This window comes from Oncorhynchus keta, chromosome 11, assembly GCF_023373465.1.
Source record: "Oncorhynchus keta strain PuntledgeMale-10-30-2019 chromosome 11, Oket_V2, whole genome shotgun sequence".
Classification (NCBI taxonomy): domain Eukaryota; kingdom Metazoa; phylum Chordata; class Actinopteri; order Salmoniformes; family Salmonidae; genus Oncorhynchus; species Oncorhynchus keta.
In genome coordinates, this window is record NC_068431.1 from 7101314 (window position 1) to 7117292 (window position 15979).

Below are 15979 nucleotides of genomic sequence, written 5' to 3' on the forward strand. Positions count from 1 at the left end.
CCTAAAAAGCAAATCCCCGACTCTTTACGCTGGATAGGATATTGTGACGATATCCCCACCCAGGGGTTTCAGAAACCAAGAGGAACAAAGTCAGGTTGATGTTGGTTGATATGACGGATTCCACGATGAAAGGCGACAATACAGTAAACGACGAAAATGCAATAGTAACTTTCATAGGCTCCGTAGCGACAATCTTTTGACAAAAATGCCACTGTAAAGTTGACAACGGAGATTTCCGGACTCTTGAAAGGTTAAACTAATCCAATGGAATCGTTGCATTAGTTACTTAACATGTAACTAGTTAATTAATTAGGAGTATAAATCTCGTGTCGTTTCTGCAGCCAAAATTATTTCTATCGCCCACTAAAGTTGCTACGCATCTAAAACCTGTTCGCTCCTTGGCAGCCTCCAAAAAAGTATTTTCCCCGAGTTCCACGTCTGAAAGTTGTAACAATTCTGAAAATAGATCCTTCCCGCTGCTGCTTAAACAAATATAATATAAACTTCAGTATTAAAATAGAGGTACTGAAAATAAAGGTTTTAACAAATGTATAATCGCTTAAACGCGAGTCGTTAAAACACTAATATTGGTCACACACATTTCGAAAAGTTTCAAAAAGACACGAGTGTACATTTACTAAGTCCTTGAAGCATGCCTCGTCGAGTCTCCCTCCCCTGGGATCTCATCGACTGTGTCTGTCTACCTGCTGACTGCCTGTCACCGAGGGTGGAGCTGCACTTCCAACACAGACGACACCGGGCGCCCTCCAGCGGACAACACTGGTAACAGCCTGGCGTCACTTTTTCATCTCAATAGATAAAAGATCCCGGAATGGACCCTTTACCAGTAGACTGTAGCCCACTTTTGAGGCCTCCATACAAACAACAACAAGATGCAAGAAATGAAACGCAAAGAACCTCTGAATTATATCACATTTTAATCATAATAATCTTTTAACATTATAAACCAATTATATCATGTACAGAAGTCAGAAATTATTTAAAAAATAATTAACGGTTAAAACAGACAAACTTTTTGGTGTCAAACTAAAACAAATGAGGAATAAACATTAAAAGGTACTTGTTCTTTAACCTAAAAATGACAAATAAATCTTGGTATGCATGAATTAATTCCAAGATTAAGCATTCAGAATAAAACTGTCATATGCCAATTAAAATGCTGTAAAGGTTATCATATAAATAAGAATAAATTAGAACAGGGCTGAACTCTGTACAATGTCCAATATGTGTACTATCAGGAAAATATATATTTCTTTATCAGTGACATACAAGTAACATAGGTAAACGTATTTCAACAAGAAGCTACAGCAAATTCAGACTTGAGCATGAGTAGCAAAACTGAAAACTTGGGACATCCTGGTCCGACTATGGTCAACATTCTTGCGTGCATGCCACTTCAACCAACAAGTTCAGATCTAAAAGATGAAATTAAAATGTGTACATTAATTTTGTCATGATCCCCCTGATCTATCCCTCACCGTTGACATGACTGTGTATTGTTTTATTAAAACGGAGAAGCTGCGGATCAGACTTCTCTGGACCCTTCTTCCCAACAGCTAAAGGTCCCAACAGCGTCTGCGCATGTGCAGGACTCTCTATCTTACGCACAGGCTACTCTAGCGAATGGTGAAGCTCGTTTAATTACGTTAGATCAAAGCTAAATCATTGTCTGCAAGATCACAACGATAGTATTCTAACAACATAAAACAGAACTGAATATAATAGCATAGTACGATTCACAATGAGAAATGTGAACGGGGGGCGCCACAAAAACCAGCACGTGAAATGGATGTAAAGAAACACATGCATTGAACTTGATATGAATCTTCATCTCCGGGGGATCGGGAGATCCTCTGCCTATTTTTTTATTTACCAAGGAAAGTCCCATTAAGATATAGAATCTCTTTTACAAGGGACTCCTGGCCAAGATAGCAGCAGCAAGGATTATGCAGAAGTTTAAGTAGATAGTTGTCTTACCAGGAGATTTAGTTTGCTGTCTGGTGCTTGTTCTCCAGGCTGAGGCTGCAGACAGTAACATCATGTAGAACACTGCAGACGTCTGAGTCCAGCACCTGGATCTCCTTCACCTTGGTGATGTACTCTGATGCTTCCTCAGGGCACTGGGGAAATCACAGCATGATCCATCTCCTATTATACAACAGAGCTCATCAGGACCGCTGATGACCATCCATACCATACCTGTTTAATAATTAAGTTGATTACTAAGTCATAAGGACGGAGTATTTTTGCTTTCTCTTTCCACTCACAGTAAAAAATATGCTGGTTTTGTAAATTGTATATCCTCACTGTAAATCAGTCTATACTCTATAGTTGTATGGTTTCTGTATATATGTTGTATAATTATGTATGTTGACTTTGTGTACATTTCTCTGTCCATACATTTGTCTATTTCTGGCAGCACCTATTCAAATTCCAGGTATGTGTAAATGTACTTGGCAAATAAAAGTGATTCTGATTCTGGTAGATATAGCCTCCATGTGACAGATTTTTACAAAACTAAACTAGATTACCTTCTGATAGGCATCCACAGACACAGGTTTTTACAAAGCTAAACTAGATTACCTTCTGATAGGCATCCACAGACACAGGTTTTTACAAAGCTAAACTAGATTACCTTCTGATAGGCATCCACAGACACAGGTTTTTACAAAGCTAAACTAGATTACCTTCTGATAGGCATCCACAGACACAGGTTTTTACAAAACTAAGCTAGCCTACCTTCTGATAGGCATCCACAGACACAGGTTTGTCCTCCCTCTTCACTGCTTGCTCAGCCTTGGGACCACCGACAGTGATGGCTATTCCCTGAGGAGGAACGTTCCCCGGGACTGCTATAATGATGGGCCCGCGTGAAGTCACTGGGCTGGAGTTAAAAGAGGAGTCAAGCTGGGAGGAGACAGTGACTGTGTGAGGGGAGCTGTGTATGGTGGTGATGGGCTGGGGCCCTGATGATGTAGAGGTGGACAGGACCGGCTGCTGGCGCTCTGGGGTCTCAACTTTGACCATGCGTATTTTGGGGGAATTGTGGTGCAACTCGTCCACTAGCTGGAAGACTGTGTCCAGGTTGACATCGCTCTTCTTGGTCTCCTGGGTTTCACTGCTCTGCCAGTCCTGGTTTTGATTGCCAGGATACAGAAAGCCCACAGGACAGTTTGGCTAGAAATGGGATTAAAAATATAAATTTCAAGCATGAAATGTTGACTCATATGCTCCGCATATTTTCACCCATATGAATTCTAGATCCCACTGGAAAGATTTGCAGACATGCTGCTTCATGGGTAGTAGTTAGATTCCCACCTACCTGGTAATAGCTGTAATGGGAGTATGAGGGAGTTGTCTGGTGGGCACTATGGCAGTCCGAGTTCATTGAGCCTGGGGGGCAGCATTGGCACACTGATGCTGAAAAAAACAAACACAATCAAGAAGTATATAAATAAACTTCTATGACTGTTTATGAGGAAATCACAGTGTTTCTCTATTCAACTAATGGGTGCTTCCATGGTATGGTTTATTATAGTTACCAGGGGAATAGAATCCAGGTCGGTACTGAGCATGGTGAGGGATCAAGCTGTTTGCCAGGCTTTGTGAACCCTGCTGGATGTGCACAGTAGTCGGACTGGACTGCACAGTGCAGGAAGTGTCTGAAGGGAACCGGTGGATGACAGATATGGGGATTCCCTTGTCTGTGTAGAAGGTGGTGGGGGAGGGGGCATCCCCATGACCCATGATCCAGCCGCGGGGTGGGATAGGGGTCCGATCATAGTCCTTCATGGGCTGGGTTCTGCTTTGGTGGTACTGTTGGTAAGGAGATGGTCGTTTTACCTGACCAACAAACATGGAACCTGTGGAAACATTGAATGACAGCAATATCATGAGTATCATGGCTGAGAAGTTACGGCACACAAGTTATGGCACAAAAAACATGTTATTTGAGTAATTTGCTATTAAATTACAGTTGCTACTCATTTTGGTTTAAAATACAAAGTACAGGTATGATTGACAACTTGAGTGTACCTCTTTTATCTACTTTAACTCTCTCCTCACCACCATCACCATTTGCCATGAGTCGGTGGAAACGATTTGCTGGGGGCCGGCAGTTCACTTCTAGGCCAGCTTCCATCTTCGCCTTGTTTTTGCTTGTCAGCCTCTTAAGATTCACCAGCAGTTCGGGATGATCTTGTTTGAAGTTCGGGTTGTGGAAGTGGTGTTTTATCCCATCCATCGGAGATGAGACATCATTCTTCTCCGAGGCCCCGGGGCCATGGACCACCTTCCTGAACCCATAAAGATTCAGCTGGCGGTTGAAGCTTGTAAAGTTGGTTGTTTTGAAAAAGTCAGTGGTGTCAAACGTTTGTTTCTGGGGTGACAGCAGCTCTGATTCAAATAGCTGCTGGTCGATTATCAAACCCTCACCACAGGGATCCCAACGTATCGATCGATTTTTGGGGTTATTCACCAAACGCCACAATTTCGCTGGGAAATTGTTGGGATTGATGGGGATGGTGAGGCGTTCCTCTTCGAGCTCCATATTTTCGCCTGTTTTGAGAAACAAAACAAAAAAATACAAAAAATCAGTGACAACTTATCAAGTGTATATTAATATCTAATTAAAGAAGCTATCTAAATAGTTTTTTTTTGTTCTCGATTCAATTGGCAAACTGCTAGCTAACATCGTTAGCTTAGTAACGTTACTTGTAGCTAACGTTAGCGAGCTCCTCGTTCGTTATCAAACTAGCTTAAACGGTTATCGAGTACTTTAAGGCAAGTCAACGGAAATAACGGAAGTTTAATAAACTACAATGTATATATCTAAATATTCATAATGTGATTATTTTCTGTAAATGTGTGTAATTATATGTAGTCTTGTTTAACACACAATAGCTTTGATCAATCTCCCTCAGAACCGTTGAAATTATTCCGGAACAGTTGATTTAGAATCCGTTCAAATTCCACGAAAAAAAAACGTTCCAACATCCTCGAGCGCGATGATGAATCAAAGACTAAGCTCGCGCTATGTACGTTCACGTCCGTTTTTATAACACATTCAGAATCAGATTCAGTGTATTTGTAGAGACACCATTACTCCAGTTGAATTACGATTTAATATACTGGCAAGCTTGTACTTTACACAGGTTAGCGTTTTTTTTTTCGTCATTAATAATTATTCTTTTTTTTCTTCCTTTATTTAACTAGGCAAGTCAGTTAAAGAACAAATTCTTATTTTCCTAGGAACATTGGGTTCAGGGGCAGAACGACAGATTTGTACCTTGTCAGCTCGGGGATTTGAACTTGCAACCTTCCGGTTACTAGTCCAACGCTCTAACCACTAAGCTACCCTGCCGCCCCAATGATAATGAATCGCTTCTTGTTGGGATGCGCTTGTTGAGATGCATATTTGGGAATCCTGTTTTGATATGTCAGATGGTGAGGGGAACTGGATAGAAGAAATGGATTCTGTCAAGAGTGATCCAGGAGTGGTCTTATTTCGATGAATTGTATTTCTGAAGAACAGAGGAAGATTGTGCTTCTACACCTGCATTGCTTGCTGTTTGGGGTATTAGGCTGGGTTTCTGTACAGCACTTTAAGATATCCGCTGATGTACGAAGGGATATATAAATACATTTGATTTGATTTGATTGCAGTGGGCCTCAAAAGAATGGGAACAACAGAAGTTTTGTGTTTTGAACTTTGGTATAGAGCACCCTTCAAAGGAAAAACCTGAAGAGAATTCCTGGAGTGGTTGGTGCCCGGCGTCTGACCCGCTGGGTGAATGGAGAAAAGAAGAAAGTCTATCGGTCCTGTTATTTTTTTAAATAAAGAACAAATAACTACAGTACGCATGTGAAGCTTGGTTATTAGAAGATACGCCATAAGAGCTTTTAGCCCCAAACCGCTAAGAATCGTAAAGGATTTGGCCATGTTTCAAGTGTGTGTAGACGAACAGAGTATACTGAAGAAAGAGTATGTAAAATAATGACAGTGTTGCAATTGGGGTGGGGGATCATGATCCTGAGTTCCTGGAGTGTTCTGTAAGGGAGAAGGAAATCGAGGTGGCAAAAGTTAGAGAGGTCAATCGAATCTCCGATGCGGGGGCGATTTAAAATAATTGAGAAAACAAATGATGCCAGTGAAGATGTGGTAGTGGACGCATCACAGCCTGTAATAAATGTTTGCTGCCAGACACAAGATACCTTGTGTGTTAAAGTGGATTTTTGTTGCGTTCATTTCCACAGTTATAAAATGTACAAGTCTCAAAGAAGTCGAATAAACTAGACATTATTGTAGCTGCAGCTGAAGATTTTGGGGACTGGAGCCGGAAGACCCACCCTCTCAGGTTGAGCCTGTATAGGGATCAGATCTGTTTTATTTATTTTTAACTGAAAAGTTGTTTGAGTGTTTTTTAATTTAAAAAAAATAATAATAATTTGAAAACATTTTTTTATTCGTTTTTTTGGTAAAAATCATATGATCGCCAATATACCATAAAAGAAGACATGGATTCTGTATATGTGCCATTCAGAGGGTGAACGGGCAATCAAAGTATTTAAATGCCTTTTTAATTTATTTTTAACTTCACCTTTATTTAAGCATTTAGGCTAGTTGAGAACAAGTTCTCATTTACACCTGTGACCTGGCCAAGATAAAGCAACACATACAGCAACACAGAGTTACACATGGAATAAACCAAAAATGGTCAATAATACAGTAGAAAAAGTCTATATACAGTGTGTGCAAATGAGGTAAGATAAGGGAGGTAAAGGCAATAAATAGGTCCATGGCAAAGTAATTGCAATATAGCAATTAAACACTGGAATGGTAGATGGGGTATGGTAGTAGGTGCCACGTACACTGGTTTGTGCCAAGAACTGATTTTATTTTATTTGAACTGCTGCGTTTCTCATACTCCCTTGTGTATCAAGAACAGTCCACCACCCAAAGGACACCCAGCCAACTTGAAACAACCGTTGGAAGCATTGGAAGTTGTTCCTAATGTTTTAAGTATACTCCTTATACTAACTTACTTTCTGTTTTTCGTATGTTTATTTATCGTGTGTTTTTGTTATACCTTATGTTATTTTTTTGTACTACTATGTTATTGATTACTGCATTGTTGGTTTTAGTGATTGCAAGACAGGCATTTCACTGTGCACGGGAAATTAAAACTCAAAACTAAGCGTAAAAAAAAACTGTGACCCGTAACCCGGAAGTACTTATTTCATCTTGCCAGTTTAACAGCGGTGAAAATCAAAACAACCTCTTTGAAAAGCTTTTATTTTATAGCTTTTACAGATATATTTCTCAAATATCAGCTGCTATTTTCTCGATGGCGTTGGAAACTTGTCCTAAGGACCTCCGCCATTTGCGGGCATGTCTTCTGTGCTCTCTTGTGAAGGTAAATACTAGCAAGCTAACGTTAGCAAAGCTGACCATCTGCTTTCTTCAACTGGCAGTGGCATACATTTGTAGACCCTAACTTACTCTGAGAGGTTGTCTTAGCTACTTACAATTTATCGAACGAAAACGTTTTAAAAAGCTCGCTACTATCTATTAAACTTAACATTTGCTGAAATGTTTGTGTAACGTGCTAACATGACTAGCTAACCAGTTTTCCATGTGTATTCATTGAATCCATATTTCTCCTGTCCCCACACAGACTATTGACCAGTTTGAATATGATGGCTGTGACAACTGTGAGTCGTACCTTCAGATGAAGGGGAATCGAGAGATGGTCTACGAGTGTACAAGTTCCTCGTTTGATGGGTAAAGTTATCTACTTGATGACATATTGATGATTTAGTGCCAGTTCCGGACAGCAAGTGTGGGCTAATTGCTAAAGCATTCGATCTCTGTTTACAGGGTCATAGCTCAGATGAGCCCCGAGGACAGCTGGGTGGCCAAGTGGCAAAGAATCAGTAAGTTTGTTGTCATAGGTTATCCTGTTGGTATATTACTTTCTTTCAAACGTTTCCTTGAAGTATTTTTTTTTTATATCACCTTTTATTTAACTTGGCAAGTCAGTTAAGAACAAATTCTCATTTACGATGACGGCCTAGGAACAGTGGGTTTAACTGCCTGTTCAGGGACAGAACAACAGATTTGTACCTTGTCCGCCCTGACTCCTACAGGACCACCTATAATGTTCTAGTGCTGTTTTGTATTTCTCTTTTCCTGTTCAGGTAACTTCAAGCCTGGTGTCTATGCTGTGACGGTGACAGGGAGGTTACCTCCAGGTATGTCACGTTCAAAGGCAGTGTGTTTTCTCAAACATCTACTATAGGAGCCATTGAGAAAATGTTGGCTTATGTGTTCAAAAATCAGGAAACAAACTGCAGAATCCTCTTGGGTTCTCAAGCTGCTGTCATTGAATCCCATCTACTGTGTGTGTCTCTTTGTGTGTGTGTGTGTGTGTGTGTGTGTCTCGCTCTCAACATTGCTCTTATTTCTGTCCTGCAGGGGTGGTGAGAGAGCTGAAGAGCAGAGGAGTGATCTACAAATCCAGAGACACCGCTGTTAAGACATAAGCCTGATCATTACCTCTCTGCAGGGACAGACGGTCATCTTCAGCACAGCCTCACGGTGCAACAACACATCCATAAACAGTCTGTGGAGACTGATGTCGCTAATGGGTCTTTTCTGTTTGCCAAACACAAGTGCAAAGTCTGATTTTCGTTACGTGTAATGTCTCATAGAACTGTCTTGTTTAATTTGGGTATTGTGTCGATTTTGTTTTCAATGGGATGGGTTCACTCTGCTAGAATAGACATTCTCATATTATGCTATAATAAAAAATAGTATTTACAAGCCTGGAGTGTATTTATCATAATAAACTACATTTTTTTTTATAAAAACCATTTTTATCTCTGGCATCGGTCTTCAATGAACTCACTTGACATCATTACACCCCCCCAGTAACAGTATAGAATCAGTCACACGATGGGGCTGTGTAACTACAGGTTCCCGAATGAATCTTTTAAATTAATGTGTCCATCGGGTGGCAGTCACGAGCTACACTAAACTGATGTGTTTTCTACAAAGGTCAGCCATTAAATGACTGAAGGCCATGATTCAATCTGACTGCTTTAGTGTCGTTTTCATTTTTTTGATTGAGCATTTACTGTGAATGTGGTCTCAGCGAACCGGGAAACGTTGCTTTTAATCGGTGTATTGTTCAGTAAAATGCTATCAGATTGAATGTTGTCTTTAATGATAAGTCCCTCAATTGAGAGTTGGTACTATTCATTTAGGTCAATGTTTTTTTCTATCGCTAAAACAAAGCTGACTGCAAATACAGCTGGCTAGACAGATTGACAGTTTTTTTCCCCCCCATTATGAATCGGGTAAAGAGTATATTTTCTGATCATGAAAGGACTCACAGCCTCCGTGACAGTTTTAAATGACATATTTTGAAACCATTTCACAGGATATGATTTAATTGATGTTCCTGCTTCGTGTGTCAGCTGTTGTCCAGTTACTGTATTGAGACCACGTTGTGTAGCTCAACAGGCCTTGTTATTAGGAAGTTGCCTCCTGTTGATGGGAATCATAGACAAGAGGTCAGCAATACACTTTACTACTCATATTACATCCTCGTGCTCTCTGTAAACTGGAAGGGGCACTGGGAAATAACATGAAAATAAGGTGATTGCGATTATTATTTATTTATTTTAGCTCAAAGCAATCTTAATAGAAAACCGATTACTGCTTGGACAAAGATACTTGGACAAAGATACTGTCTGCTTGGACAAAGATACTGTCTCCTTGGACAAAGATACTGTCTCCTTGGACAAAGATACTGTCTGCTTGGACAAAGATACTGTCTGCTTGGACAAAGATACTGTCTGCTTGGACAAAGATACTTGGACAAAGATACTGTCTGCTTGGACAAAGATACTTGGACAAAGATACTGTCTGCTTGGACAAAGATACTGTGCTTCAGAAGTGCAAGGAGGTAGTTTTATGAAGGGGAAAAAACAGGTCGTGGTTGAGGTGGATGGTAGCCGATGTATTTTTTGGTCAGAAGAACCACATATCCTCTTGTCACGTTTGATTGAAAACCTATTTCCTTCCTCCACATGACAGACACACCCAACACCATGCTACCACCTCTTTCCTTCCTCCACATGACAGACACACCCAACACCATGCTACCACCTCTTTCATTCCTCTACACATGACAGACACACCCAACACCATGCTACCACCTCTTTCATTCCTCTACACATGACAGACACACCCAACACCATGCTACCACCTCTTTCCTTCCTCTACACATGACAGACACACCCAACACCATGCTACCACCTCTTTCCTTCCTCTACACATGACAGACACACCCAACACCATGCTACCACCTCTTTCATTCCTCTACACATGACAGACACACCCAACACCATGCTACCACCTCTTTCATTCCTCTACACATGACAGACACACCCAACACCATGCTACCACCTCTTTCCTTCCTCTACATGACAGACACACCCAACACCATGCTACCACCTCTTTCCTTCCTCCACATGACAGACACACCCAACACCATGCTACCACCTCTTTCCTTCCTCTACACATGACAGACACACCCAACACCATGCTACCACCTCTTTCATTCCTCTACACATGACAGACACACCCAACACCATGCTACCACCTCTTTCCTTCCTCCACATGACAGACACACCCAACACCATGCTACCACCTCTTTCCTTCCTCTACACATGACAGACACACCCAACACCATGCTACCACCTCTTTCCTTCCTCTACACATGACAGACACACCCAACACCATGCTACCACCTCTTTCATTCCTCTACACATGACAGACACACCCAACACCATGCTACCACCTCTTTCCTTCCTCCACATGACAGACACACCCAACACCATGCTACCACCTCTTTCCTTCCTCTACATGACAGACACACCCAACACCATGCTACCACCTCTTTCCTTCCTCTACATGACAGACACACCCAACACCATGCTACCACCTCTTTCATTCCTCTACACATGACAGACACACCCAACACCATGCTACCACCTCTTTCATTCCTCTACATGACAGACACACCCCAACACCATGCTACCACCTCTTTCCTTCCTCTACATGACAGACACACCCAACACCATGCTACCACCTCTTTCCTTCCTCCACATGACAGACACACCCAACACCATGCTACCACCTCTTTCATTCCTCTACACATGACAGACACACCCAACACCATGCTACCACCTCTTTCATTCCTCTACACATGACAGACACACCCAACACCATGCTACCACCTCTTTCATTCCTCTACATGACAGACACACCCAACACCATGCTACCACCTCTTTCATTCCTCTACACATGACAGACACACCCAACACCATGCTACCACCTCTTTCATTCCTCTACATGACAGACACACCCAACACCATGCTACCACCTCTTTCCTTCCTCTACACATGACAGACACACCCAACACCATGCTACCACCTCTTTCATTCCTCTACACATGACAGACACACCCAACACCATGCTACCACCTCTTTCATTCCTCCACATGACAGACACACCCAACACCATGCTACCACCTCTTTCATTCCTCTACACATGACAGACACACCCAACACCATGCTACCACCTCTTTCCTCCACATGACAGACACACCCTCTACCACCTCTTTCATTCCTCCACATGACAGACACACCCAACACCATGCTACCACCTCTTTCCTTCCTCTACATGACAGACACACCCAACACCATGCTACCACCTCTTTCCTTCCTCTACATGACAGACACACCCAACACCATGCTACCACCTCTTTCCTTCCTCTACATGACAGACACACCCAACACCATGCTACCACCTCTTTCCTTCCTCTACACATGACAGACACACCCAACACCATGCTACCACCTCTTTCCTTCCTCTACACATGACAGACACACCCAACACCATGCTACCACCTCTTTCATTCCTCTACACATGACAGACACACCCAACACCATGCTACCACCTCTTTCCTTCCTCTACACATGACAGACACACCCAACACCATGCTACCACCTCTTTTCCTTCCTGACAGACACACCCAACACCATACACATGACAGACACACCCAACACCATGCTACCACCTCTTTCATTCCTCTACACATGACAGACACACCCAACACCATGCTACCACCTCTTTCCTTCCTCTACACATGACAGACACACCCAACACCATGCTACCACCTCTTTCCTTCCTCCACACATGACAGACACACCCAACACCATGCTACCACCTCTTTCCTTCCTCTACATGACAGACACACCAACACCATGCTACCACCTCTTTCCTTCCTCTACACATGACAGACACACCCAACACCATGCTACCACCTCTTTCCTTCCTCCACATGACAGACACACCCAACACCATGCTACCACCTCTTTCCTTCCTCCACATGACAGACACACCCAACACCATGCTACCACCTCTTTCCTTCCTCTGACAGACATGACAGACACACCCAACACCATGCTACCACCTCTTTCATTCCTCTACACATGACAGACACACCCAACACCATGCTACCACCTCTTTCCTTCCTCTACACATGACAGACACACCCAACACCATGCTACCACCTCTTTCCTTCCTCTACACATGACAGACACACCCAACACCATGCTACCACCTCTTTCCTTCCTCTACACATGACAGACACACCCAACACCATGCTACCACCTCTTTCCTTCCTCTACACATGACAGACACACCCAACACCATGCTACCACCTCTTTCATTCCTCCACATGACAGACACACCCAACACCATGCTACCACCTCTTTCATTCCTCTACACATGACAGACACACCCAACACCATGCTACCACCTCTTTCCTTCCTCTACACATGACAGACACACCCAACACCATGCTACCACCTCTTTCCTTCCTCTACACATGACAGACACACCCAACACCATGCTACCACCTCTTTCATTCCTCCACACATGACAGACACACCCAACACCATGCTACCACCTCTTTCATTCCTCTACACATGACAGACACACCCAACACCATGCTACCACCTCTTTCATTCCTCTACACATGACAGACACACCCAACACCATGCTACCACCTCTTTCATTCCTCTACACATGACAGACACACCCAACACCATGCTACCACCTCTTTCATTCCTCTACACATGACAGACACACCCAACACCATGCTACCACCTCTTTCATTCCTCTACACATGACAGACACACCCAACACCATGCTACCACCTCTTTCATTCCTCTACACATGACAGACACACCCAACACCATGCTACCACCTCTTTCCTTCCTCTACACATGACAGACACACCCAACACCATGCTACCACCTCTTTCCTTCCTCCACATGACAGACACACCCAACACCATGCTACCACCTCTTTCCTTCCTCCACATGACAGACACACCCAACACCATGCTACCACCTCTTTCCTTCCTCTACACATGACAGACACACCCAACACCATGCTACCACCTCTTTCCTTCCTCTACACATGACAGACACACCCAACACCATGCTACCACCTCTTTCCTTCCTCTACACATGACAGACACACCCAACACCATGCTACCACCTCTTTCATTCCTCTACACATGACAGACACACCCAACACCATGCTACCACCTCTTTCATTCCTCTACACATGACAGACACACCCAACACCATGCTACCACCTCTTTCCTTCCTCTACACATGACAGACACACCCAACACCATGCTACCACCTCTTTCCTTCCTCTACACATGACAGACACACCCAACACCATGCTACCACCTCTTTCCTTCCTCTACACATGACAGACACACCCAACACCATGCTACCACCTCTTTCCTTCCTCTACACATGACAGACACACCCAACACCATGCTACCACCTCTTTCATTCCTCTACACATGACAGACACACCCAACACCATGCTACCACCTCTTTCCTTCCTCTACACATGACAGACACACCCAACACCATGCTACCACCTCTTTCCTTCCTCTACACATGACAGACACACCCAACACCATGCTACCACCTCTTTCCTTCCTCTACACATGACAGACACACCCAACACCATGCTACCACCTCTTTCATTCCTCCACATGACAGACACACCCAACACCATGCTACCACCTCTTTCATTCCTCTCACATGACAGACACACCCAACACCATGCTACCACCTCTTTCATTCCTCTACATGACAGACACACCCAACACCATGCTACCACCTCTTTCATTCCTCTACACATGACAGACACACCCAACACCATGCTACCACCTCTTTCCTTCCTCTACACATGACAGACACACCCAACACCATGCTACCACCTCTTTCATTCCTCTACACATGACAGACACACCCAACACCATGCTACCACCTCTTTCCTTCCTCTACACATGACAGACACACCCAACACCATGCTACCACCTCTTTCATTCCTCCACATGACAGACACACCCAACACCATGCTACCACCTCTTTCATTCCTCCACATGACAGACACACCCAACACCATGCTACCACCTCTTTCATTCCTCTACACATGACAGACACACCCAACACCATGCTACCACCTCTTTCCTTCCTCCACATGACAGACACACCCAACACCATGCTACCACCTCTTTCCTTCCTCTACACATGACAGACACACCCAACACCATGCTACCACCTCTTTCATTCCTCTACACATGACAGACACACCCAACACCATGCTACCACCTCTTTCCTTCCTCCACATGACAGACACACCCAACACCATGCTACCACCTCTTTCATTCCTCTACACATGACAGACACACCCAACACCATGCTACCACCTCTTTCCTTCCTCCACACATGACAGACACCCCAACACCATGCTACCACCTCTTTCCTTCCTCTACACATGACAGACACACCCAACACCATGCTACCACCTCTTTCATTCCTCCACATGACAGACACACCCAACACCATGCTACCACCTCTTTCATTCCTCTACACATGACAGACACACCCAACACCATGCTACCACCTCTTTCCTTCCTCTACACATGACAGACACACCCAACACCATGCTACCACCTCTTTCCTTCCTCTACACATGACAGACACACCCAACACCATGCTACCACCTCTTTCCTTCCACTACACATGACAGACACACCCAACACCATGCTACCACCTCTTTCCTTCCTCTACACATGACAGACACACCCAACACCATGCTACCACCTCTTTCCTTCCTCTACACATGACAGACACACCCAACACCATGCTACCACCTCTTTCCTTCCTCTACACATGACAGACACACCCAACACCATGCTACCACCTCTTTCCTTCCTCTACACATGACAGACACACCCAACACCATGCTACCACCTCTTTCCTTCCTCTACACATGACAGACACACCCAACACCATGCTACCACCTCTTTCCTTCCTCTACACATGACAGACACACCCAACACCATGCTACCACCTCTTTCATTCCTCCACATGACAGACACACCCAACACCATGCTACCACCTCTTTCCTTCCTCCACATGACAGACACACCCAACACCATGCTACCACCTCTTTCATTCCTCCACATGACAGACACACCCAACACCATGCTACCACCTCTTTCCTTCCTCTACACATGACAGACACACCCAACACCATGCTACCACCTCTTTCCTTCCTCTACACATGACAGACACACCCAACACCATGCTACCACCTCTTTCCTTCCTCTACACATGACAGACACACCCAACACCATGCTACCACCTCTTTCCTTCCTCTACACATGACAGACACACCCAACACCATGCTACCACCTCTTTCATTCCTCCACATGACAGACACACCCAACACCATGCTACCACCTCTTTCATTCCTCTACACATGACAGACACACCCAACACCATG

The 15979-nt window shown here is 43.8% G+C and overlaps 2 protein-coding genes across 3 annotated transcripts; one reads left to right on the forward strand and one right to left on the reverse strand.

Annotated features, from left to right (window-relative positions):
* Positions 1-927: 927 nt before the first annotated feature.
* hsf5 (heat shock transcription factor family member 5) lies at positions 928-5220 on the reverse strand. 2 transcript variants are annotated; one of them, XM_035760149.2, is made up of 7 exons: positions 4919-5216; positions 4057-4578; positions 3564-3884; positions 3344-3441; positions 2761-3198; positions 1999-2141; positions 928-1436 (listed from the first exon to the last, which is right to left on the reverse strand). In XM_035760149.2, the coding sequence occupies exons 2-6, from the start codon at positions 4568-4570 to the stop codon at positions 2007-2009; spliced, it is 1506 nt and encodes a 501-aa protein (XP_035616042.1). In that variant the 5' UTR covers positions 4571-4578; positions 4919-5216; the 3' UTR covers positions 928-1436; positions 1999-2006. The 2 variants fall into 2 exon arrangements, with proteins under 2 accessions (XP_035616042.1, XP_035616043.1); XM_035760150.2 differs by lacking the exon at positions 928-1436 and having other exon boundaries at positions 2021-2169; positions 4919-5220.
* Positions 5221-7227: 2007 nt separating this feature from the next.
* On the forward strand, positions 7228-8895 carry supt4h1 (SPT4 homolog, DSIF elongation factor subunit). The gene is made up of 5 exons (XM_035760148.2): positions 7228-7436; positions 7698-7804; positions 7901-7956; positions 8221-8274; positions 8498-8895. The coding sequence occupies exons 1-5, from the start codon at positions 7368-7370 to the stop codon at positions 8563-8565; spliced, it is 354 nt and encodes a 117-aa protein (XP_035616041.1). The 5' UTR covers positions 7228-7367; the 3' UTR covers positions 8566-8895.
* Positions 8896-15979: the final 7084 nt, after the last annotated feature.

Bases quoted from the DNA above. Each gene is read 5' to 3' on its own strand.
- hsf5 (XM_035760149.2), bottom strand. From the start codon at position 4,570: ATGGAGCTCGAAGAGGAACGCCTCACCATCCCCATCAATCCCAACAAT. The intron at 3,442-3,563 runs GTAACTATAATA...TGTTTTTTTCAG, and splicing joins ACCTGGATTCTATTCCCCTG to CATCAGTGTGCCAATGCTGC. The intron at 3,199-3,343 runs GTAGGTGGGAAT...TCCCATTTCTAG, and splicing joins CCCATTACAGCTATTACCAG to CCAAACTGTCCTGTGGGCTT.
- supt4h1 (XM_035760148.2), top strand. From the start codon at position 7,368: ATGGCGTTGGAAACTTGTCCTAAGGACCTCCGCCATTTGCGGGCATGT. The intron at 7,437-7,697 runs GTAAATACTAGC...GTCCCCACACAG, and splicing joins TTCTGTGCTCTCTTGTGAAG to ACTATTGACCAGTTTGAATA. The intron at 7,957-8,220 runs GTAAGTTTGTTG...TTTCCTGTTCAG, and splicing joins GGCCAAGTGGCAAAGAATCA to GTAACTTCAAGCCTGGTGTC.